At 46.8% G+C, this 27979-nt stretch overlaps 1 protein-coding gene across 7 annotated transcripts; it reads right to left on the reverse strand.

Moving 5' to 3' along the window:
- Positions 1–27979, reverse strand: PRPSAP1 (phosphoribosyl pyrophosphate synthetase associated protein 1). Of its 7 annotated transcripts, XM_052808693.1 has the most exons (13): positions 27683–27728; positions 26998–27167; positions 26569–26590; positions 26325–26436; positions 17413–17465; positions 15723–15789; positions 11214–11386; positions 10665–10780; positions 9550–9605; positions 8882–9027; positions 2646–2716; positions 1798–1944; positions 1–1116 (listed from the first exon to the last, which is right to left on the reverse strand). In XM_052808693.1, exons 2-13 carry the CDS (start codon positions 27049–27051, stop codon positions 958–960), a joined length of 1176 nt encoding a protein of 391 aa, XP_052664653.1. In that variant the 5' UTR covers positions 27052–27167; positions 27683–27728; the 3' UTR covers positions 1–957. The 7 variants fall into 7 exon arrangements, with proteins under 7 accessions (XP_052664653.1, XP_052664648.1, XP_052664652.1 ...); XM_052808688.1 differs by lacking the exons at positions 26569–26590; positions 26998–27167; positions 27683–27728 and adding an exon at positions 27793–27979; XM_052808692.1 differs by lacking the exons at positions 26569–26590; positions 26998–27167; positions 27683–27728 and adding an exon at positions 27168–27347.

The following is a 27979-nucleotide window of genomic DNA, read 5'->3' on the forward strand; positions in this document are numbered from 1 at the left end:
TGAAAAATCCTATGCTTTTTATTGCAGGTTCAGTGTTAGTGTTTTGGAGAGCACAGTTGCATTAGAGGCAGATATTGTTCCAACTCCCCTTCCCCACAAGACTCTGCCACAACTCATCAGACCCAGGCAACTCCAGAAATTGTGCCTGGTTTTGCAGTGCAGACAAGTGTTCAAGTGAGGACCTAGACCCTCATGTGCCTTGCCACTGAAGAACAATAATGATCCAAGGCTCGCAAAATGAAAAGGCCAGCACATTAACTAGCACCCCTTGCCCTGCTGGGAGACACATGTAAGCTTGTTCCCAGCGCCCCGACACAAGGATGCGAGCAGCCCTGCAAATGGATTGCCCTAAGCTGCCCTTTCTGGATGTTCCGCTAACTTAGTTTTGATGAAAGTCCCTGCTATGCTGTGCAAGAAATGAGAGGCCACTCAATTGGCAAGGAGCTGCTCTGCTGATCAGCTCTGCCAGCAGCAAGCTGTCCTGCCCAGCTGCCTGAATGAAGCACTCCCTTCTGCGCTCTCAGGCGAGTCACAGTCAGAAACAGAAACCCAAAGGCTGTCTCCTCTTGCTGCCCACACGCAGCAATGAGCAGTCTCTATTCCCTTCTCATAAGCTGACAGCTACTTCTTTTTTGCTTTTCTTTCCCCCCCTATAGGGCAAGAGATAACACACTAAAAAAAAAAAAAAATTAAAGGAACTTAAAAATTCAACACCACCTCATTTTTTGATCTCTCTTAATTAAGATGTAATCCTCCCCATTGCCAGTGGCCTCTTCTATTCACCTGTAAAGTGCTGGTCAGGTTGATTTTTCTCTATTAGATCTCATGGCTCAAGACCCTGAAAACCTTCATGCTCCTACAAGAATAAACAGTTGTGTTATGCCTATAATTTATGGTATTGCCTTTTCATGCATATTTCCGTCTCTTGTGGAAGCCAGGACAGGGGCAGCGCCAGGTCTAGTCATCGACAGTGATGTTGCGAAAGAGATAGGCCATGGACTCGCCATTGTGGATTCGTCGGATGGCTTCAGAGAGAATCAAACTGATATCCACAGTCTTTATCTTGGGGCACTGCAGCTTCTGTACCTCGTGAGGAACTGTGTTGGTTACTACCACCTATGGAGTGCCAGAAAGAAAAGATCATTAGCTGTGCCGCTGATACATTCATTCTCACTGAAGAGCTACCCTAGGTTAACTCCACGAGTGGTGTGTACCTGCTGTTTCACAGTTCAGGGGGAGAAATCCTTGTATGTTAGAAAAAAAGATTGAAATAAATGGTCTCCCCCATGTGACAGTCAATCTGTTGAAGGGACTGGCATAACCAGCACTCTACAACAGCCACCTACACACAGGCTGACATGTCCATTTAGATGGCAGGATCTAACATGTTTGTTACTAAGGGCAAGGTTTGAAATCTTATCCCCTTAATGTACCCAACAGCCCATCATCAGCTGGGGGAGAGGGACAGGTAGAAGGTCTGCACAGTTAGAAAGCAGTAACTTGCACCCAGCTGCGGTAAGGGAAGTGTCCAGGCAGGGATGACTAATATCTGTGCATCACAGAGAAAACATACACAGAGAAGCAGATCTGATCTGAACAAGTATTAATCACACGTGCTTTTTTTTTTTTTTTTTTTTTCAGTGAAGAACCAGCTAACTGAGAGCATCTGATGAAACCAGTCATTTCAGTGATGAGCTATGTGGCAGGGGAAGAATATCAGTTTATGGTTTTTGGTGTCTTAAGTCAACCCAGCCACCAGAGCCAGCCCTTCCTCCTGAGTCCAGAAAGCGGACGCACCTCATCAATGGAGGATTCCTCTATGAGACGGGGGGCATCTGCTGACAGGAGTCCATGAGTAGCCATCACAAAAATCTTGTAGGCTCCACGCTCTTTCAGGATCTCTGCAGCAGCTACAAAGCTTTCCACATCATCGATGATGTCATCCTGAGAAGAAACAGAAATAACATCAAAACCAGAAGTTTACCATGCCTGCAGGGCAGGAGTGGATCTGCAAGGTACTGCAGCTTTGGCCATGCACACAGCCAAAAAAAATAATCCCTGGCTGCTTCAGCTACTGTTGAGATGCAAGGACAGTCATGTGCACGACTTAAATCTGTGAACACCATTTCCCTAATTTATGGACCCTTTTGCTAGTGTGCAGAACAAATATTGTGTCTTGGAAACAAATTAGTCCCTGCACGTGCACACACACAAAGAGAGCTTATCTTCAGCAAGGTATTTTTTTTCATGGTGATAGTAGCTGCATGTTGATTACTTACATTGCAGCATGGCGCAATTAGTATGAGAAGCTCAGCGAGTTATTTTGGTTGGTTGGTTGGGTTTTTTTTAAACACTTCAGGAGATTTCTCTGCGTGTCCTGGATTTGTTGAGTATTTGTAGACATCTGACATTTGCAGATTCAAGGGCGCAAGGAGATTTCAGGGCTTAAAGTGTTGAAGTACGAAGGGTTTTCAACAGAAAGCCAATATAACCAAAGCCACCAGCAAAACTGGAGAAAACAGCAGTAACAATCATGTTCCCACCCCTACACCAGCAGTCCTTCCTACCCTCTGGGATAAAGCAGCTCAAGAAAAGATGCTGGGAGGAACCCACCCCCCCCCCCCTCCTCTCCATCACACTCATACCACAATGATGGCAATTCTTCCTCCAACGTCTCCAACCACAGTTATTGGCGGTTTCTCCTTGGCCATCATCACTAAAGAAGAAGAAAGAAAGCCAAGGTCAGTTAGGCTTGAGTCAAACCACAACAGCTCCACCACACAAGAGGCCCAGCCCTTAACTGCATCTTATATTGGTGCACAGATACAGACACGTGCTTTACATTACCCTGACACCCACCTAAGTGGGTAACCACTGGTTTAACCATCATTTTCCTCCTTAAATGAATAGCACTGCTGCATAAAGATGAAACTCTCAGTTTCTGTGGGGACCTCATACTGACCTCAGAGATAGTAAGCAAATTCAAATATCTAACAGACCTCTGTGCAAGGAGAGCTACAAAGCAGCACCTAGTTTATGGGAAATATTTGTGACTCTCTGTGCTCCAAGACAGGACTCGAAAAAAGGGGTATCTCATGATTGAGAACAACAAATGGGCTTCTCCGAGCAACACCTCTCAAAGGGCATATGCTTTACAAGGTGCAACTTTTCACCTGTTGGACTCGCTAATTCATCTGAAGGATTTGAGGTTTGCACTGCAGCTTGCTTGCTTTCTCTCTTATCACCAAACACACAAGGCTCTTTCAGAGGGCATAAGGACCTTAATAATACCTGCTCAGGCAAAGAAAGCTTAGGGGAATTTGCAGAAGCAAATTTGCTGATTTTTTTTTTTTAAAGTGGATGAATGAAAAGAGCAGGACAAAATCCAGTTCAAACTCAGTTCTACAAGCTCAGTGCAACCAGCGATTGGAAGCAAAAGAATACATCAATGAGCTGTACTATCTGACACATGGTGAAGAGATGTACTGGGAAATAAGGTTCCACTCCCTCCTGACTATTTTTGCACTGACATGGTTCATGCAAAAACTGCATGTGTAACAGGCTTTACCCTTTATTATCCTGAAAAACTTCCAGCAGCAATATAAAAAAATAACAGAGATATGAACTAGGATGCATTGAGTGTGTCCAGATGTAACACAGTCTTCAGACTCACACCAAACAGCAGTTAGCCTCTGATATGGGCCAGGGACTTGCTGTCCATAAGCCAAACCTCTTACTTGCCAGAGGGTGCTGGTTTACACAGTGAATGCAGTACAAAAACTTGCAGCATGGAAAGGACACAATGGTTGGCATGCACGTGCCATTAGGTGGTAATCTGGGCTGATCTAACTACTGAAGCAAAGAGGAACATCCAGCATTTTGTAACACTTACCTGGCCCACCTGCACCCCCCCCCCCCAATTTTATGCTCTCTAAGGGAAGTGCAGCAGTGTCCTACTGAGGCACTTTGTAACCCTCCTCTTTGTAAGCTCAGGTCTTGCCAGGATTCTAGCCACAGAGGCTTCTCAAGTGCTGAGGAGTTTTGGACACCCTAGATAGCAAGATTTTTCTCCTTTAAGATAACCTACTTCAATATAACACTTGAGCAGCAGGAGAACACAAGCCATTGCCCATCAAAAAGCCTGTCTGAATACTGATTTCTGCCCTCCTGGGTCAAAAAAGTCCTACTCGAAACTCCCCATCCTGCACAGCAGGCTGATCCACTACTATTCCCACAACTCATCAGTGCCTGGGAATGCTTAGAGTGCAAGCACAGCTGGGTGAGTGAGTCAGACTGAGGGAAGCAATGAAAGCAATTACAAGGACCAGTGCTCTGAAGATTCATATGTAGAGCTGTTCTTCATATACACAACCTACTCCACAGACTGGTTTTCTGTAAGCATACCAAAACTGGATAAAAGGTGTCCAATAGTTCTATTTTGACCAAAGTTACATTACTCATTGCTAGGTTTTTGCAGTCACAGCTACCTTGGACTTAAGAGTTAATTGCTCTTTGGAGCACAGATTCCCCAGTCTCCCTTGCATTGTTATTTCTGAGTCTCCTATCAAATGCAAAGTCACATCTAACTCCTGAAGGGAAAATATTCGTATGAGAAGAAAGAGTATGTGTAATAAACTAAGATTAAGCGTCACGAGAGATAAGCAGACCATAAATTTCAATTACAGGCACCACCTACCTGCTTAGATTAGTTATTAAGTTTATTATCTAGTTCGGACAGTAAGAGAACTCCTGGTGGGAGCTGTGAAATACCAAAAGGATTACATCTGGCTGCCATCCCATCCTTTATGTGCATCCACGAAGCAAATGGTGAACAGGCCTAGGGAGCTGAAATTCAGCACTATTTTACTCACAAACACATGAAGTTTCAGCAAATCAGTATCCTTCTATTCCATAAAGGAAGCAGACACATTCCTTGCTATGCTTAAAGGCTAACACAGCAGCTAGCAACATTAGCAGTGCTTCGCATCTCTTTGTCTGTTTTTACGTGCTGTATTTCAATTTTGCTTTATTTTTAAAGTATGGTAGGCAACATGTCGACCTACCCGGATCCTAAAGAGATGTTGTCACTTTTTCTTGTTCAATTTTCTCTGCAAAGAAAAGAAAAAAATTGCAAGCCAAAGATCTACCCACAACCACATCAAATCTCAAGAGAACTACTCCAATGTGATGAGAGCTTATGCAAGGGTTACTGTGGCCAGTTTCTTTTTCTTCAAAATCTTTGGACATATCAAGATATGCAAGTCAGAACTGCTACGAGAAGGTGGCTTGAAAAATGATTCAAATAATAAAGAACATTTTCCTCCCAGACACAAAACCTCTATTTGTATGTAGACAAAAGAGGGCAACAGAAGTAAGCCACAGCTGTACTTCTGCCTGGCGTAACCCCTTGGATTATGTAGGAGTTTAGGTTAGAAGAGTTGCTGGTTTTTTTTCTGGAGAGTCAAAAAAAGATACTTGTGGTATCTGTAGCTTCTGGGGGAAAAAATAAAAGAGAAAAAACCAAACCAACCAACATTTTTATAAAACAAGTATATCGAAGAACACTGAGGGGTGGTGGGGAAATAAGTTTATCAGCCAAACACACTAACCTGCACTTTCATTCTGATGCGGGTAATATATGCCAAAGTACCACAAGTTAAAGGCAAGATTATCACTGGCATGAAGAAACAGCATTCCCAGGTGCATAAACCTGTTGCTTTAATTAAGCGGTCAAAAATGGGTTAAGAAATGCTAAAACAAATTCTGTTTGGAGCTGACAGTGTGCACTGAAGTGATAATCACCAAGAAAAACAGTGCTGCATTTCCACAGTCTATGAGCAAAAGGCTGCTCAAGAACAAACTGTTTTGTGAAGAGATAGACCTGGAAGGACAGATAAAGTCCCTGTGAGCAGCCTAAACACAGGAAAGACATGGGCGTAGGGAAGCAGGAACAGACCTATGGTCACTCCAGTTTTTCACCCAAACTCTCTTCCTTCATGGCAGTTTGCCAGGCTCTGGGTCTGAAGCAGACCATTAGCTATCTGTGTAAAGTACTGAATTTCAGAGCCACTGAAATGATTTAACAGATGGTGCTCCACTGCTTTTCTTGAGGACAAGGAAACATGCAAAGAGTCCATACATTTGTTAAAGCACAGCCCCCAAGCCAGCTGCAAGCTTTGAGACACAAAGAGCACACAATCAAAGAAAATAACGGCAGAGTGACACCCTGTCTCAAAGGCTCTGATTTCTGGGTTTTGAGCGACATGAGCTATTGCTGTAGCTTTAGTGCAGCACTTTAAGAACTGCAATTGGAAGCATCTTTGGCATTTTTCTGTTATGGCTCCATAAGACACCAAATCAGAGTATCACATCAAGCTACACTCTCAGGACAATAAATAAGCCACTACACTGCATAACACTCGTTAATTAAAGGCATATAATCTCTACTAGAATAGGGAGAAAAGGTGCATGCCAGGATGCAAGAGCCCCGCCAATTCACTAGCAAGCTCATGAAGAATGGCATAAAGCATAAGTCATCGCTGTAAGGCTCTGGAGCTGCTCCCAGACATGGGTTTTGCCTCTCTTCTGGCTCTAACACAACTGCCGGGGACCCTGAACTGCAGAGTCTAGAGAGGGAGGATAGGATGCTCCACACCGATCTGGCTGTAGCCCACAGCAGGATGCTGCACAGTTAGTCTCAGCCACCCTCCAGGAGTACCCCTACCTTCTAACTGCCCAGACCCAGGTTTGTGGTAGCTGAGCCAGGCAAACCTGAAGACTGTTTCAACAACTGGAGATTTTTCTGGCCAGTTTGGGGTGAGCAGCACGTGTCCTACCTTTCACAAACAACAATACAGGGACATAGCTGAACGCTGCTTCCTTCTGCCATCAGACCTTACACCCTTACACCACCTGGATTGCTGGTGATGGTACACATGGCAGGAGGAGCTGATCAAGGGTTTTGTTTGATGTGCCACTTGAGGAGGGAAGACACTTTTCAAATCACTGAATTGGACAAGAAAGGAAGCATAGCAGAGAGGGTGAGTACAGAGACTCACAGCATTGCCATCCCTAACCCTAGCTCCATTTTCACCTCTGTTTGACAGAGCACAGCTCCCTGGCAGAGGCTGCAACACAAGCAGGATGCACTAGAAGCTTAGAGACTGCTTTACCTCAGTATTCTGCACCACCAGAGTGAGCTCAGCTCACTCAAAACCAGGTATCTATCAGATTAGAAAATCGGAGAGAAAAGCAACTTTCTACTGAGAGTTTTGGACAAGTTTGTCCCATAATCCACCCCACATCTCGCCAACAGACAGCTACCAAACCACAGCTTGATTGTTTTACATTTGTGCCTTAGGTGTGCAAGAATGTAAGGTCATTAGTCAAGTGCTGAGTTTCTGCAGGAGATAAAACAAGACAGTGGTGATACACAGCAAATTAGTTTGTGTTTGGATAGCTGAGGACTGAAAACAATTTTCCACTGGAATCATAACTAAACTGGACAAGGGCACATTTCTGTATGAGATACCATTTACAGGGCTCTCCAGCAGCACAAGCTCCCACAGTTGAGCTTCCTTAAAGTAACATAGTTGGAAATAAAAATACAGTCACATTGATGCCCTGGTAACAGACAAATGTCAGCTAGTGATATTTTGGAGGACAGCATCCTCTTCAGAGTAGGAGGGGAAGGAAAAGGCCAAGAGTAACCAGGCAAATGCCTGTTTTGTTGGAAGGGCATGAAAAAATCCCTTGTCAGAAGGGGGACAATCAAGATGAAGTCCCAAACCTCATTGCCAAACCCTACCTGTCCCCCAAGGACAAGAGGAGTTCCACCAGCAACATAAGCATTGTTTAACTTATTCTATTATAATGAGCGATGACTGGGGTAATGTAAAATGCCTGCAGTCTTACTTGCCAGCCCTCCACAACCTGCCCACAATCTGGTTGGCTGTTCTCCCTAAACTTCAAAAGACAAGAGGAGAGGCTTATCAGTAGCCCTAGCCACTGCTGGTATAATTAAGTTTGGCTGCATGATGGATAGCTCCTTATCACATACAGTAGCATGCATCCTTTCCCACAGTCACTTCTCAGCCACATTCACTGCACTCAATTTCTGTCCTACCACCATCTACCTAGAAAGTTAAAATCCTCCCAAGAGGGAGCTGGATTTTGATTGTACTGTTGTTACTTGACTGCTGCTATTGCAGGAATATAAGCAATCCTAAGAGGATGGCATTTCCCAGAACACAGCTTTCCTCCTTTTTCCTTTGCTTTGTGCTCCCAAATCAGCAGCTTATCAATTGATGGCAAGAGCATAGGAAGCAGCTCAGCAATACTCTCGGAGAACCTATCCACCCTAGCCACACAAACCTCAAAACCTTGTCAAAACAGACACCAGACCATGATCACCTGGCTGCCAAGATGAAGAAAGAAAATTTCCAGCAGTAACAATGGCTGCAGCAGGAGGGGAAGACAACGGCCAGCCCTCCCCTCCATGTTGGGGACAGCAGTCTGTCTCAGTGGCTGTTCCTATGTTAGTTACACTTCCGCATTTCTTTCCTGTTTCATTAGCTCAATGCATTTTGTTGCTGAGCGCTGTAAAAGCATCACCTTTATCAGAGGTTTGTCAGTCTGACACCGTTGAGTGGGCACAGCCAAGGAGAACAATACTGATGCTCTGCATGGCCAGAAAGAGTTAAATAAAAACCTTCCCTTGTATCTTCTCCTACAACTTGTTGATACCAACCTTTGCATGAGAAAAATTCCACTGGTCCAACTGCCATTAGGTTGGTTATACTTACACAGCTAAACCAACAGCAATTTCCCACCAAACTTTTCTTTTTTTTGCCCAAAGGTAAGCAGAGAAGCTTAATCTTACACGGCAGCTCCAGACCAGGATGCACAGTTGCATTTTTGACCATCGGAGGGGAGTGACGTCCATCATCCATGTCCTGCTCTGTACACTGAGCCTCTCCGTGGATCACTGCTAGTCCCAGCCGTAGTCTCTCAGCGTAAGACTGAGCCCTGCAGAACAACCACAGCATGTCAGGAAGATACTGGGCTGATGCAACTTCATAGCCCAAGCCTCTCCCAGACCAACAGGGCAAGCAAAGGCTGCACCTCTCTGGCTGTTCCCCAGCAAGAAACTTCACTGGAGTCAACTTTTCATTCCTCCTTAATATCTCAAAGTCCAGTCTACCCCTTGACTCCACCACAGGGGGTCTCCTGGCATTCCCCCTTATGCTAAATGCTTTCTGAGATGGTCAGGCACTGCTGAAACTCATGCATGCAGCAAGTCTGATCCTGGCCCCAGGTGAACCACCTAGCTCTGCAGCAGCAGAGACCTCCAGGGTTTACTCCCACAGGGATGAGATGGCAAAATTCAGCTGCCCTTCCGCACCACTACAGATGTCCATCCCATTCCCAGCCACAAAGGACCAGACTGCTGATCCATTTGTGACCCTCCCATATTTTTCCTGGTGTGTTTCCCATCAGCCCAGATCTTTTCCAAGTTACTTTTAACCAGCTAATAAAGCATCCATTTACCTTTTAGCTGCATCAGGAGATTTGGCTACAATAACTGCATTTCTGTAATCTGGAATCTGGATGTGATAAAAAGTTATTTAAGTAAAGTCCTTCTGGCTAGTAACTGATTTGACACATGGCTGAACAATCGCACCCACTCTCCTTCTCCAGACCCAAATCTTCATTCTGTGGCAAGAAACTAGAGAGGCAACTGCACTCATTTTCAACATCAGTATTTGTGTATTCTGCCCTAAATGCAACACAAATAAGTTTAGTACAGGCAATACTGCAGGTCCTACTCTGCACATGACTGCAGCTCTGTGCCTCCTTCCCTGCTGGTGCCCACAAGTTACGGCCTGGTCTGCAGTACTGAGCGCAGCTGTCTGAGACACAGGGCACTGCACGCAGCACAGGGAAGGAAGGGGAAGGTGTAGTGATGGGCCCTGGGGACCAGAGGTATCAAACCCTGGCTCTCACCAGCATGCGGAGCCCCAGTGCCCATGCAGAGCAGGCGTTGGTCTTATGTTCAAAATGGGCAAAGGTGGGAATGTTCACTGTGTTTAACCTATGCTATACGGACCAGCTGCAGCTACCTCTGTCTGCAGGGGAAGGTCTGAACCCAGGGCCTGCTCTCCCCGCATGGGGAAGCCTTGCTCTCAGCATGTGGGCATAAGTCATCATCTTTTGCACATGGAAAATAAAACCTCCATGCCCTGCCCCCAGCCCTGCTGTGCTCGGCATTCCTACACTCAGCCCAAGACAAAGTCTATCAATAATTCAGAGCAGTCAGACATCCACCGCAGAACAAAGGGCAAGGGGAGACAGTTTAACAGGATTTCAAAGGTAATTAGAGGCAAGAGCATAAATAGCATCTCTCGAATGGCACTAACTCTACAGAAAGCAAGCCCATCTTCCACTTATGGTGAAGAGTTCAATTTCTATCCAGGTACAACCATACAATACAACATTTTCCCACGTTCCTAAGAAACATGCAATAGGTACCCCCTAAGAATTCATTAACAGAACAATTCACCTAGCCTGACAACACCACCTCTGCATCAGCAGAGGCCCAATGCTGCTATCACATTAAGACAAGTTAAGACAAGTTGATATATCTACAACTAGAGTAACCTCACTTCTTCCTGTATATACTGAAGCAAGAAAGGGGATGCTCTCAGGTTGTCTACTGGGAAGCTGAAGAAGCCTTGGATTTCCTTTTGATGAAGGTCCATAGTGATAATGTGTGTTAAACCTACGGAAAAAAAAAAAAGATAACAATTCATTAAGATGACTCCCACATGGCTGGAGTTCCTCAAATATCTCCATTTTCCAGACTATTTTAGCTATTACTCAGACTACTATGCCATGTGATAAAATAAGCATAAACAGGTTAATGCAAAAAGTTCCAAAGACATAATGAGAAACAGGCATGCAGTAAGTCACAGCACTAGGCTGACACTGTATTTTAATATGACACTTCTAGGCCACTTCCCCAGGTGCAAGTTACAAAGAAATAAAATTAAGCTGAAGAAAATTAATTCCCCCAAAGTGGCTCAAGGGCTCAGCAGCATGTCCCCACATCGAATGGGAGAAGAACGGAAGGACAGATGCCCTCTGGGATGCCCAGCAGCTGGATGCACTGCAGCGTCCAAGCCTGCCATGCTGCTGGTCCCTGCAACACTCACCTGCCTTGGCGAGCATCGAAGCCAGCAGCTTGCAGACTATAGAGCCCCTCTTCCTCATTTTGCTCTGTTTGCTGTAGGGGAAATAAGGGATGACCCCAATGATGTTCCTGGCACAGGAAGTCTTCAGTGCATATGCCATTATCAGCAGCTCCATGACAGCGGTATTCACATCTCTAGGAGATTTGAAAACCATTACAAATATTAGTAGGTGTTTTCCAATCCAACTCCTTTCTCTTTTATACCCATACCGCTCCTCACCAAACTTCCAAGCAGATAATGCTACATCTTATGCTAATGTATGCAAGACCCAGATTGTAATCATATAGCTCCTTCCGTCATGCCACAGCACATTACAATCAACTGTTACATGTACAGGACACGACTCTAGCACTCAAGAGCTGTGGACTGGAATTTGATTTTGTATTCTAACATGAGGTGTACGATGATTTCCCTCCATCACCACAATAAAAAAGGCATTTTTTTCATTTATATTGGAACAAATGTCACTTCGTACAGTACATTTTGAAATAAAATAGTCTTTTAAAGAAGCAGCACGCATGCAGCCAATACAACTTCATCCACACTGGATTTATTAGGGTATTTTTATTTTTAACAATGTAAGGCAGGTTATTTTTCCTGCCTTAAGAAATACTGCATTCTGGAGCAGTGCAAAGTCCAGACACGTCACTTTGGTGGTGGTCAGCATCTCCGTGCTATCTAGCTTATCTAGAGGCGGAAGGAACGACAGCACAGTAAACGCTAAATGACTGTTTCTTGAAAAAAACCCAAAAAAGCAACATAGGCAGAACATGTCTGTAGACCACAGCAAGGAATACGTGTAAAACTCCATTTTCAGTTAGCGTCACCATGATGACTGGTATGGCCCAGCAGGAGTGCATTAATCTGCATTTTAATTCATTTTGGGAAGGGGAAAAAAAGCCAAGCCCTTTTAGTTCCTTAAAACCAACTCCAAGAGACACTGTCTGCACCATCACAAACTGACTTGAGACTATTTGGGAACTGAAGAACATGCACTTCAGAGAAGACAGAGGGACAGGCAATCCTCCTACAATGCAGACACCCTTGCTTGGGGGTTTTCAGCATGGACAGCCCCAAATGACACACCACTTCCCCAGACTGGTCCCCATGAGGGCAACACTGGCTGTGGCTCAGCTGAAGAGCGCATGGTGACAGAGCAGTGGCTGACCAGGCCATCTTTCCACACAGCAGCAGAGGAATAAACAGCACGGAGCAGCTCAAAGCTCTGCAGAGCTTTTTGGATGTTACCCAGACATTGCTCAAGGACCCGTTTTCCTCCTGACCACCAGGGACAGCTTCCCCAAGAGCTCAGAGATACCATTTACTGAGCCTCCGTCTGTGTGACCCGTGACAAACCTCTAGCCATTTCCATTTCTCCATCGCTCCCCCTTCCTTCGGAAATTAACCTCCATTTGTGCCTCTTCATTTGTGAGCGCTCTGGGTCTCTGTTCTCCCGCTGGCCCCGCCAGCCCTTGTGCGCAATGCCGTTGACACACAAGAAAGCTTTGTTAGCTCTGAAGCACCCAGCCAAGAATTACATAAAACATAGCCCCCTGCCACATAGGACAACGAGCAAACAAAGAACTGTTTCTTCCCTTTGGTGTTTTAGCTGTGCCAGTGGGGCCGCAGGAGGAGAAAGAGATGCTACTATCAGTGTTGTATAAAAACAAAGCGGCCAATTTTAAGCCTATTTAAAGCTCATCCCAGAAATTCAATATTTTCCACCATTATCTTTCAAATTACCCTTTTAAAAAATATATATTCACATGGAAAGCAGATAGAGAACAAGACTGCTCCTGGAAGAAAGGGTTACCACTGATTTCAAAAGGCACCAGCAGTCCTGGTACTGCTGTGCGGCACTGGTAGCCATATTGATGGAGAAATTACTTGAGGAGGAGCACCTCTCTCAATATTCAAGCAGGACCCCACACTGGACTCCGGGAAGCTCCTGCAGACCAGCTGGCACAGGCACTAGGCAGAGGCAGATGCGTCTGCTCCTCCAGCAGGGCCCAGGGCAGGTGGGCTGCAGGGGTTCGTTGAGGCGAGAAGCACCCTCCTGGATGCTTTGTGCTGAGCCAGCTGTCACACTGATCCGCTCTTGTGCAAGGGGCACTGACCCCAACCAAGAGCCCAGCTCAGGGTGGGGACTAAGTGGGGGAGATAACATCTGCAGTGGAACCCCAGCCACAGCATCTCAAAATGGGTACCCATGAGAGCATCCCAGTCTCCTTGCTGCCCTTCCCACCTCCTGCCTTGAAGCTGTGCTCACAGTTACTGCTGGAAAGCCTGAGCCAAGACCGCACACAGGGACTGTCAGCTCATTACCAGGACATTTAGAGCCAGCTCAGCTATCCCCTGCACTCTACTTACCACACACCCCTCTCCAGCAGCCTGGAACCTCCCTCACTGTTCCCCATCCCCACCTGAGCCATCCCTGGAGATCTCTGTCCTCAGGGCTGAGCAAATGGCTTATGTGAAGCTGCCAATCGACTTTGCAACAACCAGCACCAACGCTCAGCACTAAAAGACTCCTTTCGCTTTTAGTGTATCACTAAACCACCAAATCTTTCATTTTTCCACAGTCTAAACATGAGCTATTTGGTTTTCCCTCATACGAATGCTAGTCCACACACCAACAGTCTTGGATGGTATCTGTCTTTGTAACTTTTTTAGTTCTGCTACATGCCTTTTGGACAGGGAGCTTGTATCAAATATTCAGGTCTTTCTGTTTTCTCTCTGTGCATTTAAGATGCAGACTGTGAATTCACACTGCAGCATAACAAGGTTGTTTCCCTCTCTACTCCTTTCCTACCAAGTCCTAATATTTTGTTTGCTTTTCAAACCGCTACTGAGTGCGGAAGTCCTATTCTTAGATTCTCCAACACAGTTGTTTTTACTCTCCTGAAAAGCTGCGTGAAATCCACTGCAAAATTGAGATGCCCTTGAACCTGTCCTCTCAAGCAATGCAGCAAGGCACAGCTGCATCTCAAGAATAAAAGACGACCTGGCTGCATAACAGTGGCTCCTCACCTGGAGGGCCTTCAACATTTTGGCTAAAAAGGACCCACCCATTTCTTGGTCCACAACACTGAATTCAGTTTATGGAAAAACAAGGGTATCAACATGTTAAAAGCAGGGGAGGTTTTTCCCTCCCAAAACTATTGCTGTCCCTAATGGTCTGAGTTATCTCTCTCTGAACACCTTATCTGTTTCATGTTTACCCAGCTCTCAGTTACAGTTATTTCAGAGAACTCTCTCACAAGGGACAGGAGAATGGCACTATTCACCTGAAACATAATCCTGCATCAGTGGATTTTGATCTTGCAGAGATTTAGTTGCTCCCTGAGGGAGGAAACACTTGGAGCATCTCTCTGGAGAGAGATGAGCTCTAGGAAGATGTCTCGGCCTGCAAGAGGAACTCCTGAAGTGAGCGAGCTGATCTTGTAGTCCTACTGATTTCTTTAACAACAGGCCAAGCACTACAAAAAGAAAATGAACCTGAATTCTCACTGGGCTCTATTTCTTTGGCAAGCAAGGAAAAATTCTGTTTCAAGGGTATTCTGCTACCTGCTTGAGCTCTGGTACTTATTAGTTCTTGTGATCTCCAAAATCTGAGCAGAATTTGGTAACTTGAAAAAGCTATAAGAGCAGGAATATCCTTGTTTTGCTAATCATGCAAAAGGCATCCTATCAATACCTCATCTCTGAGAACAGCACCTCGCCTACTCATAGGTGGTCATTTTGCAGTTATCATTTGTATGTAGGCTCCCTTCCCACCATATTAGTGCTATCTCACTACACTCTTCCTCAGTGAGCCGCAAGATTCCTGGGGTTAGCAGCTGGTTTTATAGCCCCCTGGTTACTTGCAGCACTTCTTTTTCCTCTTACTCCAAGGCTAGAACAACCCAAAATAAAAACCAAAAAGGCCCACTTAAGAAAAGGCCCAACAGAATTAAGAACTGTAAGAGTACAGGAGGGAAGCTATAGGCTTCTACCTGAGCTCTTTCACATCACTACAGCAAAAGGGGAAGGGTAATCCAGTCTGTAATGGAAGCTATAGCTGCTGTTTGTTGCTGGCTCTGCTGCTTGGTAATTGGAAGGCAGAGGATATCACGCATCCTAAAATGGATATGCCAGTCAGAAATCACCAAGCAACTGTGCCTGCAAGGACACCACACACAGACCAGGGATGTATCACTTGAAGCCGTCAGTCATACTTGTTCTTGCCTCAAGTGACACACTTAAGCTATTTGATGGGAAGCTTCTCAGTTTGCTGTGGCGCAAACGATCCTCTGGGAATTTTAACAGCTTAACACTATGTGGTGTCTTAAATGTAAGTCAAAGCAATGACAACACTATAAAGAGACTGGTTATCATGCTGGCTAACGGTGAGCAAACCTATCGAATGATCTGCTGAACCAGAAATTCAAAGCATATCACAGCTGTAAAACTAAGCCACAAGTCCCTTACCTGGGGATTGTCTGTATAATGAAGATATCCTGTCCCCGGACAGATTCTTTTATTTCAACTCTTGTTTCTGAAGAGGATTGAAAACACAGTCAGTTTTGTTTCCAAACATCAGATTTACAGTGATAACATGCCATGTTTTAGCAGCAACTTTGCCCACTGGTCAGGGCAGATGAGGACTTGCTCCTTTGCCCTTCAGTGCACGTGGCCCGGGAAGTAAAGAGCTGGCACGACATACCAGTGAGTTAGTTGTGTTTATAGTGCAAAACCAGACTGAATAGCTGTTCTCTTACACATAGAAGACAATTACCTAACTCTCAATGAGGGACCCTTTTCAATTCTCCATGCTGAGTTCTGGAAGCTGTCAATACCACATTCATTAGTGAACAATGAACCACCCAAAGCAGAACAACATTTAGTACTTACCAAGAAGGTAACCAAGAAGGTAACCATAGGGTCAGCTGCATACCTGCTAGATAGCCCAAGGTAACACCAGCAGCACAGAGTTCAGAGGGAGAACTCCCCAATTTCACTATCAAGGTCAAGACATTTCAACACTGACATGAGGTGGAAACTTGGGTCTCTGCTGAACACAATTGCTAGGGTCCGAGGCTCAAATGCAAAAGCCGAGCCCCGAAGCAGCTCTGCAAAGCCAAAGCAATGACACCAGGTTTCCCAAGGTGCCTGTCGTCGTCACTCGTTTCCCACACAGTCGTGAACTAGAGGGCAGGGATAAGCAAAAGGCGAGAAATATCTACCCAGCTACCAAATTCAAAGTCTAATTGCCTGGGCACTGGCAGCAACCTTAAGGGAATCTGCTGAAAGCAGACTGATTTGCTGTGCAGTGATGAAGAATGACTTCAGACCTTACACCAAGCAACCTGATTTAAAACTAACACCAAAGGGCTGCAAGCTCTCACTTGCGCGAATGCAACAGCCAACCCAACCATAACCATATGCAGCCAAGGCAGCTTACACACCACGTGGCCCACTTCAGCTGTAAAAGCGGTAGTGCTAGCAAAAATCCTAATGCTGAGCCAGCGCCGTTTCCATCCCTTCCTCTCGCCCATATCAGCTCTCTGGTTCTAGTCTCTTGCAAATAAGGTAACTGTCTTGAAATAGTAATTGACTCTTAGCCACTGAACTCTGTTAGCCAATATCCTTGTGTTTTAGCCCAGCATCTGAAAATGGACACTTGCTGCATTTAAAGAGATGAAAGCAAGCTCCAAGAGGCATGCTCCCCAGCACAGCCCTGAATGTGCCCTCTTTAAAGCAAGAGGACAGGTCCTTGCTAGGGCACCTGTAAACTGCCTGTGGCAGGGGAGGGCTGGAAGAAGGGGATAATTTAAAAGTTTTCAAGGCAGACACTTAGAAAGCAGGCCATTACTTTTAAACCTGGGAGATGTTTTGCTAAGCACAAGAGCAGCAAGATCTTGTAGCAGCTAACACCCGAGGTAGGACTCTCCTTTAGATGAGAGTTAGCTGATGGGCAGACAAATGAGATAACAGGGGAAAACAAGGAACGCGTTTAATTGCTTTGTCCAAGGTCAGACATGGAGGTTTAGCACTGCCTGGAGCAGCAGTGATGTCACAGATGAATCACTGCACTTATTAGTCAGGTTTAGCTGATGGAGTTATCCAGTATTTCTAAGACTACCTCAAAACAGCTGCAAATAGTAAAGATTTCTCTCACCTCCATTGGTTTCCTGGTATACCACAGATTTCCCCAGCTCAGCACCGAGACGCCTGGAGAGAAAAAAGGAAATTAAAAATGGAGGAACCCAGCAGTTCATGATCCAAAGCAGAGACTGGACCAAATATTACACACCAACAAAATACAGCATTGCCTAACAGGGAGCGAAGCCGCCAGGCAGGCTGCGCTCCCCTTCCCCACGGGTCTCCTTCCTCCGACGTCCCTGGGGAGGGCTCTGCAGCAGGTCAATGCCATACTCAACAAGCCAATCCTTGCACGACTGACCGGAGGCTGTGTCTCCTGGTGGCAAAGGACATCTTGCTAGCCTATGCAATACCACCAATGATCTGTTGTGGAACTAAACATCAATGATTTACTCAGACTTGATTAATGGCAACTGAGTCACTTTTTTTGACTCCCACATCTTTGTCTCCCCTCCCCCCCGCCCCACCCCCAAACCTTCCTTCTGAAATAACTCAACTGATTGAAGAGATTTTATCTTCAAAAAAAATATTTTTATTTTTTTCAAATTACTCCTTCCTCTTCTCAAACATGAAACCTACAACATTCATCACAACACAGATTACAGTCACCCCCCCCTTTTTTTTTCTTTTAAATTTCTTACTTATATAAGAAAGATTAATTTTTAACAGCATTTTAAAAGGCTCCAAAAGGCAGACTATTCCCTCAGGTGACAATTCTGTATTTAACTGTACCGACAAGCAATCCATTAGTAAGTACTTAGAGGCACATGTCCTCTAACTCTGAGCCTCAGCCAAGAGACCCCGCACCAGTTTGGGATATGTGTGTTGCTGCAACTCAGCTGGCTAGACCACAGGGCCAGTCCCTCCTCTCTTCTAGGGTCTGCTCAGTGGCCATGCCCACGCACTGGATTAGGAAACATTTTATGTCTACAAAATACTTTTGTTCGATGCATTGCTTACAGCTGTAGTTTCCTGTCTGCGCATATACTGTATTTACCTGGACACATGCCAAAATTATGCAAATTGGGACTAACCCTAAATAAAGAGCCCACATCTGTCACTGGCTTTCACCTAGTCTATGTCCTTCAGCAGTCAGTCCCTCTCCATCTCCTTAGCCACAGACTCAGCCTTGTACTTCAACTGTCACAAAGATTTGTTTTTTCAGAAGTCAATGAGCAAGACAGCCCAACACTGGCATGCTGCTGGCCCACCAGCAACTGCTGGACTCAGCTATGAGCCCACGAGCTGGAGGTCTCAGCTAGAAGCTGGCCTGGAAAGCATGCCTGGGACAGCTGCGATAACAGATACTCGAATGCAACACGATATATTTACTTAGCTGGCTACAAAGCACGTATTTGGCACAGACATGTTCCCAATCGTGTGTCTGGCAACACGTTTTGCCATGGCTGGGGTTGGTGAGTAAACTCCTGCAACGAAAATCATACACACATGGTTGTAACCAGCCTGGCTTGGGTATCAACTGCAGCATCACCCAGGCACCGTGCAGCCCAGAGCGGGCAAGCCACCCAAATCTCTAATTCAGCTTCTCTCATCAGCCCCGCTGGGTTAAAACCTGCAGCTACAATACAAAGGCATCCTCAACACCTTCAGTATCTTCAAAAAGGAGCTGGCAGCTGGTCAAGCAAAGGCATGCCCAGGCACCCAGGGATAGATGCACAGTAAAAGTGAATTTTGCAGATGGGATGCATCAAGCTCTTACTGTCTATTGGGATCCTGCTGCCTTTCTGGATGACAGGCATTTGCAACCTGTAAGTTTTGGCCTAATCACTGCCAAGGCATCCAAGTCGAAAAAAGCTCAAGAATCACACACACACACACACAAAACAAACCAGTGTGTGTGGGAAAACGTTTAATGACTCACAGTTGTTCCTCCACAACTGCACAGCAAGTCTTGCAAGCTCCCTTTGGAGGCACGCGCGCCCTGACTTCACTGCAGACAGCACGTTCCTACCTCACTACTGGAAAAAAACTCCATTAACAAGACTGTGCAAGTTCCCTTGGTCAACCCTGCATCTCATGGCAGGAAGGAAAGCTTCAAAACCAGTCCAGCCGGACATATCGCAGCATAACACCCCTTGAAGGTGACACTCTCAATGCTAAGTAGTGGCAAACAAACACAGAAGAGGTTTGTGACACTCTGCGAGGATGTAGCTGGCAAGAGGAAACCAGAGCCCAGTGCTCCCCTATCTAGATCGTACAGCAGCAATGCAGTTTCTGTGCTGCTGAAAAAAGAAATCGGAAAGGCAAGTTTGCTCCCCAAAACAGGGACACTAAACAGCTCAGCTTGTCAAACCTGGGTGCAGATAGCAGCAAAGACAGTAAGCAGCTGCCAACTTAAAGGAACGAGCGTTAGTAGATCGCTCTGGTCAGACAATAAATCCAATCTCTGCTCCAGCTGTTGAGGGCAAGTAAACAAGAGGGGCGGCAATGGGAAGGGTACAAGATAAAACCACCCATAAAAGTCATACATCAACCCCATCCGCAGTGCTCAGCAGTCCTGTGAGCTGCAGGCATGGCAGATGGACCGACAGGCAGCTCCACCAAAGCAGTTCAGGTATGTTTGCCCAAGGGGCACACCTTCCACTAAATCCCTTTCTGAAGGCTTTGCATAAGCCAAAACTTCATAGAATCATAGAATCATTTAGGTTGGAAAAGACCTTCAAGGTCATCGAGTCCAACCATCATCTGTGCCCACTAAACCATGTTATGGAGTACCCCATCTACGCAGGGTACTTCAGCCAGTGAAGGAGTCTGATAAAACTGTGATTTAGTCTAGGCTGTTAGAGGGGACTTCTCGTGCAGCTCCTGTTGTAACACACTGAATTCTGCAGGAGTTGTGTTCAAAGAAGATTTGCACCAAAGTCAAGGGCAGAGCACGGCCTTAGCTACCACACAGCCTGGGAGCAACCATCTGTAACAGAGTTCAAAGATAAATTCCCTCTTCCTGTCACCCCTCCCTTTTTCCCCTTCATCCCCAGCTCTTTTCTCTCTGAATCCTCTCCATGCAAAAGCTCCCAATCAATTGTTGCTTTAGGCAATAGAAGAATTAAACTGACAGCAAGAACTCTGTTTGCATTGGGTTTCAGGACTAGCAGCATAACCGTATGAACAGGGGCTATCACAATACTGGATCACTTGTCTGCAGACACGGGCAGATCTACACTACGAAAGAAAAGGCTGCCACTACAGGTAACCCAGAGCAAACGCTCCTGCAGAGAGATACCGCTTCTTCTGGCAAAAATAGTACTTTAGGTCTTGTAGCTAAGTCACATCTCCAAGCAAAATGAGCTCCATCGACAAAAGGCCTGCTGTGTGGTGCAGTATTTGGCTATGGGCCAGTGGGGGGGGGGGGGGGGGGTGCGTGTGTGCATCTTTTACCGATCCTGAGGTATTTAAGACTGGAGAATGGTCAGGCTAATTCTACAGTGTTTGCAGAAATCTCACTTGTTAACCAGTGCCAAGCAGACATCAGAGCACAAGTTCACTTCTGGAAGCTCCTTTCTCCATCCAAGAGAGACAGAAACTCAGTTTGGCATTTTTGTTTTTAAAAGCAGGAGTCTTCAGAACTAGGATCTGTTAAAAAAAGCTATGGGCATACAGTCCTGCCAAGCTCAGTGCAGAGGACTGGGCACAGCAGGACCAAGGTATTACTACTCCAAGCTGCTCCCAGCTTTTAAAGTTTTTAATGCCATCTCAGTGTAAGCTTTCCCTGTGCGACCACCCACTGCTCCTGATGGGGAAAGCCCTGCTCCTCGCTCTGCTCTGCCATCCTCACACCAGCTCTGTCACTAAACTGACTCCTCAGAGACCTCAGAGCATCTAGGAGAAAAATTCTCTTTATGGCTTTAAAAATCCTACTCAGAGCAATTGGCCAGTAAAAATTTATATTGATCTGCAATAGCTCTCTCTGTAAACATTGCTGAGGAAAGATGATCTAACTTTCCGCAGTCTCAACACATGCCAAGAGGATATTAAGCTGTAGATACAAGAGTGTTTATAAAATCCATCTCAAATTCACAGCCTAAATGTGAACAGCTCAGAAGTCACCTACAGTTTAACGAGGAAGTGACACACTGCAATATTTTAGGAAATACCATGAGGCTGTTTTAGACTGTACTTTAAAATGCTCCTCTGAAGACTGTCAAAAACCACTGAACCAGGTTCTTGAGACAAAGGACAGTCAGTTAAAAGAGACTTGATGTTTAGCTGAATCAAAATTCAAGAGGCAGGTTCACTTGCAGTATTTCAAGCCATCAAAGCACGTACTGCTGGGAAGGGCTCTCAGCCTGGGCTGGGCTGTGCTTCCCTCTCTCACTCTGTGACAAGCACCTGAAAGACATTTGTGAAGCTAACTCCGAAGGAAGCTTCCAGCCAGCTCACAGTGCAAACATTCAATTTGAAGAGAAATTGGCACACAGACGAAGCCCTTGACTATGATATGATTTTATTTTGGCATTACCCTCTTCATTACAAACACTTTCATTGGTCTCAGCTCTGCAAATACCTGACTCTTCCCACATCTACAGACTTCACGAACTGCTGCAGACTCCAGAAGGAACTGGCGCTGACAGCAGAGGATATGCTCCGTGCTTGGCCACGGCCAAAGCAAGCCATGGCCTGACTTTGAATTGCTTTTCAAACTTAAGCAAATCTTTAAATAAAGATCAGTCAACCAGTCCAGCTAGCACAGTGGCAGCTCTATGGTGTACTTCTAATCTCCCGCTACAAGAACAAGCCAGGGAAGGGAAAGGAAACAGCAGCTTCCTGGATACAGGGCAATCTGTTCAGATATCCTTATAACTAACTGAGCTCTCCTTTACCTCTCTCCATCCACCCAGCACAACTGGATACTTGAAGAACAGTCCCTACCACTCATTTGCCACTTGTACCCAGAGCCATCCAGCACTTGCATCACTTATTCCAGCCATGCCAAAAGCCATGCAGCTGAACTACTAGCAAACACCACGTGGATTTTCCTCTAGTCCTACCAGCCCGCTCCTCATGAAGGACCTTCCTCTAAACCTGGCACTGGCCAGCACAGAAAGCTACCATGCAAAGCCAATCTGCTCAGCTACATTACATGCCCCATCTAAGCTGCACAGAAAAACTCAAAGCCCAACTGCTCCACGCCCACCCTACACCAGCACCATCCCCCACCTGTAACCCTCTCCAGCTACACTACTTTTTAGCTGGTTATTCTTTTCCCTTTCCAAAATCCTTTGACGCAGTTTCACCCTGTAGTACCTGTTAGCCTCCTGCCACAGTGCTACATCTTCTGAGATGGAAAAGAGTTGGTGCCACCTCCTCTCCTCCCACAGCACCACACAAGAGCTCTTTCCAGAAAGCAAGAACAGGGTTTGGAGATAAGGGAAAGCAGCATCACAAGGTTACTGTGATCTGACTCCCCTGTGCCATCCTCTCACATGCTGGCAAGATGACCGAATGAGGAAGACTGACATTACTCTTTCTCTATCCCATCAGAAATTCTCCTTCAGCTGAGGTCCTGCTAACAAACTGTCTCTTCCAAAAGCATGGCTCACCTCCCGCTCATTTACAGAAAACACCACCCTGGTTTTAGTGTTGTGTACTCAGCTCCCTATGACCAGAGATCAGAACACAAGTCTCCGTCTTTTCCTCATTACTCCACGTTGTTTAAGCTCACGGCATCGCTTTTATCTTTAGATCATCAGCATTTTTCACACTGCAAACCAAATGAATCTCTAGAATGCTCACATCCACAGTCTGCAATGAGTTTACAATACTACCATGTCCCACATAACAGAGACCCGCAGGAGCACTGGAGAGGCATTAGCAAGCTTCAATCAACAATCCCCTCCAATCCAAACACACAAGTAAGGAATGGAATGTAATATTTGTACCCTCTGTGCCAAACACTGCAGTAGGATGGAGATCCAAATGCATCTGTTGGACTCCGGAGATTAAAAAGACTTGCTAGACCTCCCTCCCCCCAGCAGCACACAAGGCCCATTAGGGATCAGCACTGGTCACAGAAATGATCTTTCTCCCCTGCAAATGCAGCTTGTAATCAGGTGCCAAGCGTCCTAATTACAGCAGGAGTTTTCTTTCCAGCTGGGAAAGACTTAAAAAAAAAAAAAATCCTTCTCAATTTGTAAGATACAAGTAAACATATGGTTTTATTTATGTTTCAGTGGTCCTAAATCTAAGGAGCATCTTTATTATTTAAAGTTTCACAGGGTATTTGGTTCTCATAAGCCAGCACCATCTCCTCTCCCTGGCAGACACTAACATAAACAAAAGCTCCGAAAAGTCAAAGTGAGACTACCATTTAGTCACTCATCCTATAACCAGACAAGAATACATAATGGGAAATTGTAAAGATCGGAAGAGTGCCAGAATGCCACGCTCAGAACCTGAATCAAAAGCAACTCTGGAAGTTTTGCATTAAATTAAGTGAGGAGATTGAACAGCTTTCTGATGTCTGGTTTATGTTACACTGCTCCTCCTGAGGCTTGAGATTTTAAAAAAGGTATAAGCCAGGACTCCTCAAGTATTGATTTTAACATCATACCTACAGTGAAAGATGGACAAGTGTCTGAAGGGGCCCTACTCCTAATATTGTGTGTTGTTTTAAAGTTCTTTTACTACTTATACTAAAGGTCATAAAAAAACTTTAAAAAGAACGCACAATATTAGAGGACAGACTCACCCTTATAAGACTGCTCCAACTCTATTAAAAGGTGCAACTGACCTCCCCAGCAAAGTACAGGCTGGGATGTGACACAGTAGGAAAGCCAGCAGGCACGCATCTTTTGCAACCTGAAAAAACAAGCGATGTATTACAAACATGTTGAAACAGCCCCTGAGCTCCTAAGGGAAGTCAGTGCAAAACCACCTCAGAAGATGCTGAAAATATCTTTTGGGTTTTTCTGGAGACATTTTACTGTGGACAAATCTGTGCTATTAACAGTTCCAGATTTTGCACCCCCTTCCAACAAAACCTCATCTGTGTATAACGCTTTACACCTTTCCATTTCAGAATGGTCACGACTCCCCGTTTTACAGACAGTAAAGCTACGTGTCCTTAAGTCTCAGTTTAAGCAGTAGCTGTGTATCACACTGTTGTGCTCATACCACCACCAGAGCATCCAACTTCCTCGCTGACGTTAGAGCCAAGGCAAAAAGCCCACATCACCTCTATTAAAAGTTTACTTCGCGAAGAACAGCCAGGAGGTCACTCTCTGGATCCTGCTGTCGTTCACCCTCAGAGCACCACTGGGAACTCTGCAGAGGGTTACAGCAGCACATCACACAGCCAGCTGTGTGCGCCATGGCCTGGGGAAGCCTGCTCCATGTCTCTTCTCATTACCTCTTTAAAAAAAAGTGAGTTATTTTTAAGACAATGAGCAGAGAATAAAGATTGTCCGTTTGCTCTTTCAGTCCTGAGAACTTGGAGCTCGTCCCCAGGGGACTTCTGTTATGTTCTGTGTTGACGCAACAGGACAAGCCTTGTAAAACCATGTCCCATCTGTTGCAGCAAAGCTTATTTTTTTATATATAGAGACTTCATTTGCAGAGTTGTATCAGTGAAGGGAAAGTGATGCGGAACTAACCAAATATAGCAAAAATAAATGAACCAAAAAAAAGCTTTCCACTCCCAAACACAAGGATTTCCGTGTCCACCTCACACCCAAAGAAGTCCATCACTATTATCCAACATGCATCCCATCAACACCAGCAATCCCAGCCAAACAGCCAAGTCAGCTTCGTGGAGATAATCTGTGCTAAGGATTGAACACACTGTTTATTAAGCTAGCTGGACAAACAGCAAAATGTTTTTGCAGTTTAAGGTGGCAGCACACCTATATTTAGTAACGTTTCCAATTTAAGCATGCCCCTGGAGAGAGGACAGGCCAGCAGCTGCCTAAGGGGTAGCAATGATGCTATCTGCTGCGACAGGCAAACGAGCACTGAGCCCCCTTGATTTTGGGAGCAGCTTCATATGAACTGTCACTGAGAAGCAGCAGAAAGGAAACGCAAATCCTGCTTTACGATAGCAGCTCCCCAATATACAGATGCCTGTCTCAGAAAAGCCCCTTTGGCTGGGAGCGCCCTGATTTGAACCAAACTAATTCAAAACAAAAGATCCAAGTGTCAGGGTAAACTCAGTGCTCCTCTGTGCAGCAAGAGCCCCATTTTGGAGCCAGCTGTTACACACCTCCTTCAGCAGGACCCAGCACATCCATCCCTGCCAAGTCAAGGTCAAACTCTGCCCAAATAGATGAGCTGAAAAAAAAAAGGGGGGGGGGGAGGGGCACACTTCTATCCCTAAACTAAACTCTCTTTTGTTAGCATGTGCTGCCCACCTCTCCTACCCCACCAAAATGCAGATTCACTAATCCACTTTGGTTAGTGCAACTGTTGGTCTTGCACCGAGGTCTGCACAGGCAACGCTCCCCACGCCCCAAGCCATGAAAGTGTTGAGCACACAAGGTCGCCGGCCCGTCCCCACGAAAAACAGTGGAGAAAGTTTTGAGCATCTCCTAAACCAGTTAAAACACTTTCTGAGGTTTGTTCAGCCAAGTTTCACCTTCTCTCTCCCCAAAAGTAACAGCCTTTGCTGCAGCCTCGCCTTTCCAGCATTGAAATGGATGTCAGAGACACAAGAGGCAGAAAGCAGCCGGTCCATTTTCGTCGCTGGGTCAAATTGAGTTATCAGGAGGGATGAACCAGCACCAAGGAAGAGAAGGGTAGAGCTGCTGAACACTCCTGGTGCAAAACCTCCGGAGCAAAGGTGCTCGCAGCAGACACCTTTGGCTTCGGAAGGCGGGACGACGCCAAAAGCCTCTCCAGCCACTTTGAAGAAAGCCTTCCTGCACAGAGGAGCTCTGGGCGGGGGGAAAGGAACTTGAAAGAGAGGGAACTTACTCCGTGATCCGCTTCGCCAGCTCGGTGCAGGCTGCCGTGGAGTTGGCCGAGAAGACCCGGTAGCCACTTCTGGCTGCGTTCATCGCCAAAGAGTCATGCAACCCCCGTGGAGCTCGAAAGTGAGAAAAAACAGATTTATAAGGCAACAACAGCTTCCGTGGCATCCTTTTCTTCCTCTCCGGCACGATCACCGCCCCTTAAGGGGTGGGGAAGAGGATGAGGAGGAGGGGAGCCCTTCCACTACCTATAGTCTTGCTGGTCCACTCCTGTGGCAAAGTATAAAAGGGAGGTGGAAAATATTACTATTAAAATAAAATAGAGCACCAGCAGCTTTGGGGGGTGGGGGGGAGCAGCGTGCTGCCCGCACAGCAACCCCCACTCCCCAGGAGCCAGGCCTCGGGTAACCCCAACCCAAACCCGCCCCACGCTCACCCAGAGGCACCAGGGGAGGGAAGACCCCCCAAAATGGGGGTGGGGGGGTGTTAGCAAGACAGACAGGGGCTCCCGTGGCTGGGGAAGTTGGGGGTAAGCTGAGGGGAGCACGGGAAGGTTGGAAGGGGCGGGGGAGGGGGCTGAGGCGTTTCCCTGTGAGGCAGCAAGGCTGGAGGGGAGTCCCTGCGGCGGGACAGGGGTCCCTACGAGGCCGGAGACGGTCCCTCCCCGCTCCCCTCACCCAGCCAAGCCAGTTCCGCCACCCGCCTAGAGCGCCGCTCCCCTCGGCGGCCATCTTCTCCGCAGGGAGAGACCGCCCCCGCTGCCATCTTAGGTGAGGGCACAGCGGCCGCGCTCTCTCCCCTCCCAGCGGCAGAGAGGTATCAGCTACTGCCCGAGCAGCGCCGGTACCTGAGGAGGAAGCGTGAGAACGACGTAAACTCCCCCTCCTCGGCGAGGTCTGCGCCGCCCGCTTCCCGAGTGCGGTTGACAGGGCGGCCGCCTCCCCCTTCTGCCCGGCGGTGCGAGGCGAGACCTCAGTGCGGCGGCTTCACTGCCCGCGCCTAAGATGGCGGCCGCTCCGGCCGCCCGGCGGAAGCGCTGCGGCGCCGCTCTAGCCTCGCTCTATGGCGGGGGGGGCTGGAGGCCTCAGGCCTGAACCCGGTGGGGCGGGGAGGGCTGTGGGGCCGGCCGGCCCCACAGCCCTCCCCGCCCCACCGGGTTCAGGCCTGAGGCCTCCCGGAGGCCCACGGTGTTCAGGAGGGGTTGCAGCAGCCAGTCCCCGGCCCCACAGGGGCCGGGCCGCACTCTGGGCCTGTGGCTCCCCTCAGCACCCCAGGGCTGTGATGGCGGTGGGATGGCAGCCCTAAGGAGGTGCTGCTGGAGCTAAACCCGGTCTCTGCACCGTTTCCCAAGGGAATACTCACTACCGGGCTCTCCGAGGTCCTCCAGGCACTTTGGATGTGAGGACAAAGTCCCTCTCGGGTACAGGCACTAAATGACTCATCTAAGCAGAAAACTAATGTTTCCAACCCACCTGGCAGAGCTCTGTGCTGATCTTGCCAGGCCCAAGGAGTGTGCTTTATATTGCAGGGAAGGCAAACAGCATTCATTTCATCACCAGGATCGCCCTGCATCGCTTTGTTCACCCTGGAGGGAGAAGTTTTTCTTTGCAGTTTTCTAAGCCGCTGTGCAGCGTCGTCATCCCTTGGCCTGTTTTCTCC

This window comes from Harpia harpyja, chromosome 14, assembly GCF_026419915.1.
Source record: "Harpia harpyja isolate bHarHar1 chromosome 14, bHarHar1 primary haplotype, whole genome shotgun sequence".
Classification (NCBI taxonomy): Eukaryota; Metazoa; Chordata; class Aves; order Accipitriformes; family Accipitridae; genus Harpia; species Harpia harpyja.